The sequence below is a fragment of the Gobio gobio genome, assembly GCF_949357685.1.
Source record: "Gobio gobio genome assembly, chromosome: 18".
In the NCBI taxonomy this organism is placed as follows: domain Eukaryota; kingdom Metazoa; phylum Chordata; class Actinopteri; order Cypriniformes; family Gobionidae; genus Gobio; species Gobio gobio.
The window spans coordinates 6,547,009-6,558,148 of record NC_137111.1 but is presented as its reverse complement, the minus strand read 5'-3'; the positions used below and the strand labels follow the sequence as shown (position 1 = coordinate 6,558,148).

Below are 11,140 nucleotides of genomic sequence, written 5' to 3'. Positions count from 1 at the left end.
TTTTGCTTCTTTTTCATTTACATAGTTGAATAATGTTGCATAGTCGCATTGAAATTAAAAATGTTTCTTATTGCACATTCCTGGTCTTAATCTGATGATAGAAGGTCTTTCCACTAAAATCCTCTCCTCTAAACACTTCATTCTGTTCCTGCCAGAGAAAATCTAGATTTAATGAAAAATACAAAAGGTAATTGTGACTTTTTTCCTCTGATTTGCCTGATATAAAGTCGCAATAAATTGTTTTGTTCTGTGGCAGAAACAAGCTTCCATACCTTAGTGTTCAGCCTTTATAACAGATTATATCAATTAAAATAATATAACGAACTTTAATTATGCATTAATCTGTAAACTGGGTAAAAGATGACAAATAAATCAATTAAGCTTTATCCGTTTATTCCTCTTTTTTGCAACATAAAGATGACAAAAAGAACACAGGGTTGCGTTAAGCTTATTATAGTTTATGTGTTACTCCATAAAAGAGTCTGATATGCTATTAATGTTTAGAAAGTATCAAAATATTTCTTGAAAATATAGTTCAATAATTCAAAACCCATAAAGACAATTACATATTAATTATTTAACAGTCATGTGCCTCAAGTAAAGTCATAACAATACCTTTGCAAATTATTAGCTAATGATTAATTAAAGCACAACTGGAAGTTGAAATGCATGGCTTTGACCCATTTTAGTCATTAATATATGAATTTACATGATTAGTCAATATGTTATGTTATTAGGGAATTAACACATGATGACACAATTAGCTAATAGCAATTCATATAATATTTATTAATCATATATAATGTTCATTAGTTGCTGATGCAGTAATTATTAATGAATGTTTTAGTTCTTCATGAGTCACACATTAACTCGTGATTAGTTGAGCATAAATTAATGCATATTAGTGCACCTTGTACTGTAAAGTGTTACCAGTTTTTCTCTCTCAAATAATATTACATGCACACACTATTTTTTTTAATTATCCAATTGGCTCTATAATATTCAGCAACAGAAAACGGGAATAAAGCGAGTATTTTGCAGGCCAAACCTGAGTAACTCTGGTAAAAAACAAATAACAAATAGTGCTGTCATATCGATTAATCGCGAATTATTGCATCAAAAATAAAAGTTTGTGTTTAGCTAGGCCTACATAATGTGTATGTGCTGTGTATAATTATTATGTGTTCATAAATCCACACACACCTATGTATTTAAGAACATTTGTTATATTTAAAAAAAATATGTTGAAGCCCTGCCAACAGAATTAAGAAAGACTGCATCATTTTACAGATAAATGACTCTGGGATTAAAAATGGTAGTTTTAATGGGCACGTTTTTGTCCCGAGTGTAAAGGTGTAATATAGATTTATTAAAGGAAATGGGTGTGAAATAGTAAAATTCCAATAAAAATACACAATTTTATGCAGTTGGCATTAACACAGACAAAATGAAAAAGACAAACATTAAGCACAAGGCTTAAATAAACCACCATTCATGAAGTTAAACTGTGATATTTGACTCAAACTTCGTGTGTTTTAAAGCGAGAAGAGGATCTTGCGCGAGTATTGATGCGCTCGAGCACCAAATTCTCCAGTTTCTGCTGTTTTAAATAATGCGCTTCGAGACTCGGGCGTTCTGCACTATGATGTCATAATCCCCGCGTTCCATCCGCGCGCACTCACAGAATCTCCGAGCGTTTATGGCCAACACGAGCACATCTCCTGAGTTACAGAGCGAGTTTCGTCCACGTCCAGCGATCATACGGTGTCCAAATCTGCAGATAATACAGTGTGTAGAAAGTCCAGATAATCTCCAGATTGATGAACTCTTCCCCGGGCATCATGTCCCTCTCTGAGGAGGAGAATGAGTGTGAAGAGCTGAGCCTCTGCAGCGGAGGAACGTACATCGTGGAGAGGAGGTCGAGCGGCTCGGATAGATCGGAGAGCCGGTGTGAACAGGACAGCAGAACCAGGAGATTGTCCAGATCCGACAGCCTCCAAGAGTGGATGTGCCCTCCAGTGCCAGGACAAGTTCCCATCGAGCCAGCCGAGGCTAAACCTGTCCTGAGGGAGACTAAACCTGTCCTGAGGAAACCTGTCCTTGAGGCTTCACCTGCGGACAACAGCTCAACAGGTAAGACATATAGGAATATAGGATGAATATAGGATATAGAAATATATAGGATGTTGAGACCAAGTTTCTGTGGTTTCCCAAAGTTACTCAGCATGTTCACTAGCCACTATTTTGACATTGATACCATGGGTAAAAACTGCCAGATATTTGTTAAATATTATCTCTATATTATAGATATATTAGGCTGCTGTGACTTTAAGAGCTGCCGTACACGGACCCATAACACTGTTACACACGCGTTTTCTTTCTCAACTCTTCAGAACTGACTGTGTTTACATGAATACTCATCAAGACTGACATTATTGTTTGTGTGTGTGTGTGTGTGTGTGTGTGTGTTTGACTGTTTAAGCACAATAGCAGAGAAAAAGAGCTCACTTTAGTTCTGAGGCAGCTTTATGTGCACACTGGGTGTTTAAGCATAAAATCTGTGGGAATGAGTAAAATTATGCTCAATATTCATCCGGATCAAATGACACGAGTGAGTGAGATGAGAGAGAGAAAGAGATGCTGATATTGTGTGTTTATTCAGCAGAAAATGAGTGTGTTTCAGATATTTCAGTATCGGTACAAGGATTTTAACACTATTGCACTTATTTATTATTTAAGATGTGTTTTTAAAAGAAAGTATATCTCATATTCTTCTCAAACCTGCTCTATTTCACCACTTATTGCGATTGAATGCTCAAATACACACGAAATGGTGTCAAAATGGCTGTTGTGGCCATTCATGTCAACACTGTCGGTTATGACTTTAATATGACATTACTATGTTATTAAAAATATTATATTTAATGTTAAATATATTTTAAGATATAGCCCATATGACCTTTGCCTTTGCCAGAATTGGACAAATAAAGTCTGGAAATGTTTGAAGTAAAATAATAACAACTATATCGTTATTGTGAAATAAAATGACTATTATTACTTAGTTTTTTTAATTGCTTACAATTTCTGAAACTATTGCTCCATTTCTCAAAACTCTACACATTTTATCAAAATTGCGAGTTATAAAGTCCAGTTGTGAGGAGAAAAGGTCCCAGTTATCTTTGGTATTTTTGATTCTGTGGCGTAAACAAGCAGGGCTGCCGTCAGGCGGATATCTGGGGGATATTTGCATTACTTTGGATTTGTAACATTACAGATAAGAATCGAACAGTAAAATGTGAGCTATATCAAATTTGAGATGAGAGATGTTTCTAATAATTGTGTTTGTTTCAGAAAAACCTAGCGAACGTGAGAAGAGGAACGGCTTCCGTTCCCTCATGAAGATGCTGTGGAAGGCTGTGAAGTTTCCCTTCCTCTGCTGTTGTCTCAGTGGGGCTGTGGATGTGGTGGAGCCGTTTGTTCCTCCAGCCGATCTGGAGCCAGAGCCTGATCCTGATCCTGAGCCAGCATCACCTGATCCAGATCACTCCGCCGTCACGGCCAATGATGAAGGTCTGTTTTATCATCTTGTGCTCCACTAAAGATATCTTACCTCTTACCTCACCGATCAAACTAATCAAAATGACCCCAAGCCCTAAAATTATACTTTTTTTAAAATCTGTATTAATCTTCCTCTATGTATAGCAGCAAAATCAGACCTTCTTTCTGACACTTTTCCTCCATTTTCCCAGAATCACATCCTTCTTTAAATTAACACACAAGAAGGAGCTCTTTTCCATCACATAAATCTCTATGGTCACATCTGTCCAGTTTTCTAATGTCGGTCTCTCTTGTTTTAATCATCTGCGTGTGATTTTAAGGCTTGTTTTCAGAGAATATTAATATTATTTTCTCGACACGACCAGCACTGATATTTTTAATATAAAACAAAGGATCTAATAAACTTATACGGTATATATTCTCATATTTTTCAGTCTTTGAGACTCTCTATGACGCGGGAGAGATGATCGGGCACGGAGGATTCGGCAGAGTTTACGAGGGAACCAGGAAATTTGATGGCAAAAAGGTAAAGCTGAACATTTTGCTCTTGTGTGCATCAGAACATGTTGAATACAGATGGTTTAGATCAGGGTCTCCAAACTCGTGCAGAGTTTAGCTCCAACCCTAATTAAACACCTGAACCAGCCAATCAGTGTCTCACTAGGCCCTAGTTAGACACTGATAGGCTGGTTCAGGTGTGTTTATTTAGGGTTGGAGCTAAACTCTGCAGGACCGAGTTTGGAGACCCCTTGTTTAGATGCTCAAATCATAAATGTTATTCGTAAGGTCAGACGCTTAAATACTGTCATTGTTATTGAATACTGTTTTTTTTTTTTACAGGTTGCAATTAAGCGGATGCGCAAGAATGACAACGATCGCTATATTGCTATTGTGAGTTGGTCAAAAGCTGAATGTGTGTGTGTGTGTGTGTTGTGCTGATTACTGTAGTCAATACACCTGTAGGACGCATTATGTGCAAATGAAAGGCTCTGTTGATCAGATCTATAATCACGTTTTCTTCAGATTTTGACCCAGCTAACCTTCTGTCCACTCCTTTTCTCCAGCCTGAGCATCCCAAACCTCTCATCACAGAAGTGGCGCTGCTGTTAAAGATGAGGCAAGGACCCATAAGCCCCTACGCTATTCAACTCTATGACTGGTTTGACCACCCTCGTAAATTCACACTGGTAATGGAGTTCCCTGACCCCTGCACAAGTTTGCTGGACTACATCAATTGCAATCCTCCCCTGGACGAAAGCACAGCTCGGGTCATCATGAGGCAGGCGGTGCTGGCGGTGCAACACTGCATCGAGAGAGACGTTTTTCACAACGACGTTCATGCAGACAATTTCCTGTTGAAGACCAAGACACTAGAGCTCAAACTGATCGACTTCGGCTCCGGTCGCCTGCTTAGCAGCGATGGCTATAAAGGCGAAGAATACATCGGTGAGCATTTCTGGAGTGTGTGGATGTAGTGACTCACTGATTATTTGACGCTTTGATAAATTGCTCATTGATGCTCAAATGTCTTGCTTACAGGAGTAATGGATTACACTCCACCAGAAGTCTTCACTGAACCTCTATTCCACGCCATCCCAGCGAATGTCTGGGCTCTGGGGGTGTTGCTGTATGAGCTGATGAACGCCTGTCCTCCTTTTCCCACTACAACAGAAATCAAACAAGCTAAAGTGACATTTCAGAACTCATACTTATCCAAAGGTGAGTGAATAATATTGATAACACTGATAAACACACACACAAAGCAAAGGCTCTGTAGAGAAACAGTTAAAGGTGAAGAATGTACTATTATTGTAGTTTAACGCGTTTTAACAGCTCAACCTATAGCGTGTGTTTGGGGGCGTGGCTACTGCAATAGGCGGAGCCTGAGGGTGTTTAGCCACAGTGGGAACATGGGGAAAAAATCTGATTTAGGGCCTTATTTTACCGATCTGAGCTCATGGTCTCAAGCTCACGGCGTAGGTGCACTTAGGCCGTGTCTGAATCCACTTTTGCTAGTTTAACGACAGAAAAAAACTGTCGGCGTGCCAGACACATGATCCAAAAGGGTCGTCCCTCGTCTCTTAATGAGTCATGGGTGTGTTTTGGGCGTAACGTGCAATAAACCAATCAGAGTCTCATCTCCCTTTCCCTTTAAAAGCCAGTTGCTCTTTCCCTTTAAGAGCAGGTTAGTGTTGGTCAATGGTCAGTCGCAGATCACACCTGGTGTTCAGACCAGATGCTCATGGGTGAACAGAAGCGCCAGTGCATTTGATATTTAAACAACGAGACACTGGACGTGAACATGAGAACTTGCGTCCGGCTGAAACTAGTAAAACACACTTGCGTCGGGCCTGGCGTCACATTGCGTCGGGTGTGTGAGAGGGCCTTTAGTCACTGAAGTGAAAGCACATTAAACACGTGATGAACACGTCAAAGCGAACAGATTTTCATTGCGATGCTACAAACACACCACAGAGGTGCTTCAGTACAATACAGCATCATGCACTCATTCAGAAAGACATGTGTTCATGAAGAGAAATGTAACTCCGCTAAATGTGTTCCTGATATGAGATATGATATGAAGAACCCTTAAGAGCTGCGTTTGTGATGTTTGAGATGGGCGCAAAATGACATACTTCACCTTTAAAGGAAAATAAAGAACACTTGACCTTATATCAGTCATGTTTCAGATGCTGTTCTCATAGATGCCAACATTCGTGTCACATGGTCATGACTAACCAGCCTCTCCTCAATGAAATGTGTCCAGAATGCAGAGATCTAATTAGCCAGTGCCTAGCCCGGGATCCGACTAGCCGGCCGACAGTAGAGCAGATGTTAGAGCATGAGTGGATTAGAAATGATGGAGAAGTTCAGCAGATTCACTCGATCGGTGATTTCAGGTGTGAGGAAGTGACAGACAGAGTAGCATTATTATCATTGATCTGCAATTCTGGAGGGAGATTTTCAAATGTGTTCATTGTAATGTTCTTGTTATAGTCAAGTCATCTTCATTTATACAATCCAGATTGTTTAAAAGCAGCTTCACGGGAATAAACAGGAAATGATGCAAACAGAGTTCAGTTCTGCTCCAGTCCAGCCCTAAAGACTGAGATGTGATGGACTGGCAGTGTGTGAATGCTTTTGCTTTTCTTCCCCAGGCTTTGACACACACCATCCAGTCTACAGAAAACACACTGGATTAAACGTAGGATTGGATGGATATCATCCTGACAGGAAGTCAAGCCGCCACAGCAGAGCTCAGAGCCGGTCCACGTCTGAGACGAACACGAGAGGCTGAAGACCGGGAACATTTGCTTTGTTTTAAAAGTCAAGCCAAGTCAGCTTTATTTATAAAGCGCTTTAAACGATTCAGACTCAATTCAGATTGAATTCAGAGCAGCTTTACACTGATGGGCAGCTTTACTCCTTTCTTGTTAGAAAGAAGAATTGATGATTAAATGCAGGATTGAATCACAGAATAATGAAGTGCAGTTTAAGGCACACGAGTGATTTATAACATTTCAATCAAAGATCTCAAAGACACTTTAATCCTAAAAAGAATAAATGATTTTAATCATTAATTGTGTTGCAATATCAGGGTTTCCAACTTTTAAGTACAGGTTGAAGTGAGTTTTTTTTTTGGGGGGTGTGATTGGCACAAATATTGATTTCGATCTTGATTCAGTATTCATATGTATATAGCCTACTGTACATAACAAAAAATAAGTTTGTCTTAGCACTATTTTAAACGTTTCTTGGGTTTAATTATATGTGCTCGAATTCATTAATATTCACTTGTGTGTGCTTTTATAAGTATCATTAAAAATATTAGGATGTAAGTTATTAACGTTTTAAAATTTCACATTTAAAGAAATCTAGTATTTGATCATATCTAAATATTTATTAAAATGTAAAACCTAAAAATAAGTAAGCAGTACTTTTTTGAGCAACTAGACTGGATACATGTATATTTATTATAATTATTAATACAGGCATCTGCTGGGTAATGGCATTACAAATGAAAATTATAAATTTTCTAGCCACAAAAAGACTCTAATTTGCCTAATTTTGAATTGGAATTCTCTATTTTAACCTTAATAACTGCACTAATTGTAATGTAAATAAGAAAAATATTAGAAGAAAAAAATATTTTAAGTGGTCATTAATTGACAATAATTATTGCACAAATAGTATTTAGTACCAAAAGATCTCCTCGAAATATTCAATAAATATTATTGAACTAAAATATAGAACATTTATTTAATTGAAAAATAGTTAAGGTGTATTGGACACATTTGACCATCAATGAGTGAGTGTGAGTAATTAGTGAGGAATACCCGAGGGCTAAATACAAGAAAAACATTATCATTAATGTTAACAATATTTGATTTGATTTGTATCCTGGACACATTTCCCCCTTTTTAGTAGATAAAATGAAAGTAGTGTGTGTCACTCATGGAGCTCAATCGAAGGGCGTTTTCTTCCCAAAGCGTTCCTTCCTGAAGGCTTAACCGAGTTTCTGTTGTGCTCAGATCGGATTCAAGAACATGGAGAACGTGGAGCAGCTTCCCCTGAGCCAGGAGAAGGCCGTGCAGCTGGTGAAGGACGTCTTCATCTCGGCCGCTGAGAGGGACGTCTACACAGGAGATGCCCTCAAGATCTGCATCATCACCAAGGAAGGCATTCGAGAAGAGATCGTGCCACTCAGGAAAGACTGAGACGTCTTCTCTGACACGCCAAAATCAGCCTGTTTTTGTTCTGCATCCTCCAATCTGCTGTTCTTTTTATATTCCTGCTCCAGAATAAATGCGTGACAGTATCCGTGTCTTTCTTTAGTCTCTTCATTCAGTGTTTTGTGGGTTTGAGAACTGCCTTTATGTGAAGCTGTTGAGCAAAACAAACGCTTTATTGAAATGACTGTTTGATTATTGATAGTGCAAATGTTAAAGGTCTGATTTCCAGCCGTCAACACTCACAGTCACGACTGGAGCCGAAAGCTCAGTTTTTACACTGTTCTCAAATGCATCCAGTAAGATTTTGTCAATGTATTATTTTTTATGCGTTAATATCACATAAACATTAGTGTTTTGTTTAAAACAACCAATATTCACTCAATATTTAGGTCTAAATTAAAGAATTGCATATCAAAATGTGTTCATGGACTTTCAGTTTGTTTTCATTTGTCATGTTTCTTTGTTCAGTTTCCCGCCACTCGTCTGTCCCCATAGTTACTGTCATTATTAGTTCATGTGTCAGCTGTGTGTCATCTATTAGTGTTGCTACTTAAAGGGTTAGTTCACCCAAAGATGAAAATTCTGTCATTAATTACTTACCCTCATGTCGTTCGACACCTGTAAGACCTCCGTTCATCTTCAGAACACAAATGAAGATATTTTAGTTGAAATCTGATGGCTCAGAAAGGCCTCCATTGGCTCAATGCACTTTACACTCTCAAGACCCTTAAAAGGCACTAAAGACGTCGTTACAAAGTCCATCTCACTACAGTGGTTCTAAAATAACTTTATGAATCGGCGAGAATAGTTTTTGTGCTCACGCCTTCATGAAGCTTTGAAGCATTATGAATCAGTGAGTCGATTCAGCAGTTTGAATTGGAAAATTTCAGCAGTTTGGCACGCGATCCGAATCATGATTCGACTCACTGATTCATAACGCTTCGAAGCTTGATGATGCCTTGTTTTGAAATCGTCATCACTATATAAGTCGTTATTTAGGGTTTTTTTGCGCACAAAAACTATTGTCGCCGATTCATAAAGTTATTTTAGAACCGCTGTAGTGAGATGGACTTTGTAACGACGTCTTTAGTGCCTTTTAAGGGTCTTGAGAGTGAACCGTGCATTGTGCCAATGGAGGCCTTTCAGAGCCATCAGATTTCAACTAAAATATCTTCATTTCTGTTCCGAAGATGAACGGAGGTCTGACGGGTGTCGAACGACATGAGGGTAAGTAATTAATGACAGAATTTTCATTTTTGGGTGAACTAACCCTTTAAGTTCTTCTCACTCAGTGTTTGTCTGGTTGCCGAGTTCACACTGCCTGATTTTGACTCGCCGACAGGTTTAGTGAAATCGCCGACAAATGCCGAAATCATAGACAAATCGGTGCTCGTGCACATGAGTGACAATCACACGGTGTGAATGATCAAAGACGCGATTAGAGAGACTCGCCGATGAGTCGCAGACGCCCGTGAGAAATGTGGCTAAAGCCGGTGCACACTGTGCGATTTATAATAGTCCTTCACGATTGTTCCTTGTCAGACTGTAGGAACATGATCCCCGCTGTAAGCCATGTCACACTGTAAGATCTCAGTTGTCATTAAATGTCAGACTGTACGATAGTCAAGGCGTGTTAAAAACGGACACACGCAAGAACTTCCGGAGTTCAATGAATGACTTGTTCGGTGACAGAGAGCTGCATTACACGCGGGATTGAAATGGTGACTACAAAGAAATCTCAAACGCTCATTTTGGTCATAGTTTGTCTTGAAAAAACTAAGATAATTAGATGGTCGTCGTATAAGAAATCTTCAAATTTGATCGAAACGGTCATTAATCGGCTGCCGGTGAACATGTCAAACTAATGATCGAAGACTTCAGATTTTAGCCTCGGATCAGAGGAATCTTTTAGGATTTGTTAAATTTGTCTCAGACGGCCAAATCGTGGCCAAAATCACACAATGTGCACCCGGCTTAAATATCTGGACCTGCCAGCGATTCCAAGTCCTGCTGTGTGAAATGTGTTCTGACTGAAAAATACATCGGCGATGACCAACAGCCAATCAGAGAGCAAGATACAGGGCAGCGGGAGGTTTAGGGAGGAGTTATGGACCAGAATATCAGTATTTTAATAGATATATTTACAATTCTATCAAACAGAAACAAAGCACAAACATTTGCTCTACCAGCCGCAACAGAAGCATGGTGCAAAAGTATTTATTTACCTCAAACTGTCTTTGCAGAACACAATCCTTGCTCCCTGTGTCTCCCCAACCATTTCCTCCGCCATACTCTTTTTTCTTTTTCTCCTTTTCGCTGCAAATCAGCGCACAGACAATTTAGACCGCAAGTTTCTGCACTGCATATTTTTAATAACAATTCTAGTCTCGCGTAAGAACTCCAGTCTTGCGTTTTTTCTTCTCACTTCTCGCGTGTGTTTGCTTGTGAAACGTAGTTTGCGGACAGGACAGAGCTGTCTGCGATTCTTCCTCTTGTATAGTCATGCGGTGTGAAACCCCCTGTCGCCGATCCATCGGTCAGTGTGAACACAGCAGTGACTGAATGCTGGCCCAGATAGTCATGCAGTGTGAAAAGAGCAGTGATCCCGAGTTTGAAAATCGTGCAGTCGGAACTCGGGATAAGTTGTGTTGTGCTATTACCAGTCTGCCTGTCTTTGGAGTATTTACAATTAAACTACATTTGGGAACTGCATTTACCTGTTTTTGTCCTCCTGCCTGCACACACCTGTGACAGATGACCAGACCAAAAACGGAAGCTGTTGTGTCTCAGGAGAGCCATGATTTTTGAGATTTTCTGCAAGTTTTTTCCATCTTGCCGTCATTAGCCAC

The 11,140-nt window shown here is 39.4% G+C and overlaps 1 protein-coding gene across 1 annotated transcript; it reads left to right on the top strand.

The window, feature by feature from the left end:
- Positions 1 to 1,841: 1,841 nt before the first annotated feature.
- Positions 1,842 to 8,377, top strand: LOC307142574 (serine/threonine-protein kinase pim-2-like; the record flags this gene model as incomplete). Its single annotated transcript, XM_079843545.1, has 7 exons — positions 1,842 to 2,133; positions 3,352 to 3,570; positions 3,993 to 4,084; positions 4,399 to 4,449; positions 4,623 to 5,004; positions 5,098 to 5,277; positions 6,717 to 8,377. The coding sequence occupies 7 exons, from the start codon at positions 1,842 to 1,844 to the stop codon at positions 6,854 to 6,856; spliced, it is 1,356 nt and encodes a 451-aa protein (XP_079699671.1). The 3' UTR covers positions 6,857 to 8,377.
- Positions 8,378 to 11,140: the final 2,763 nt, after the last annotated feature.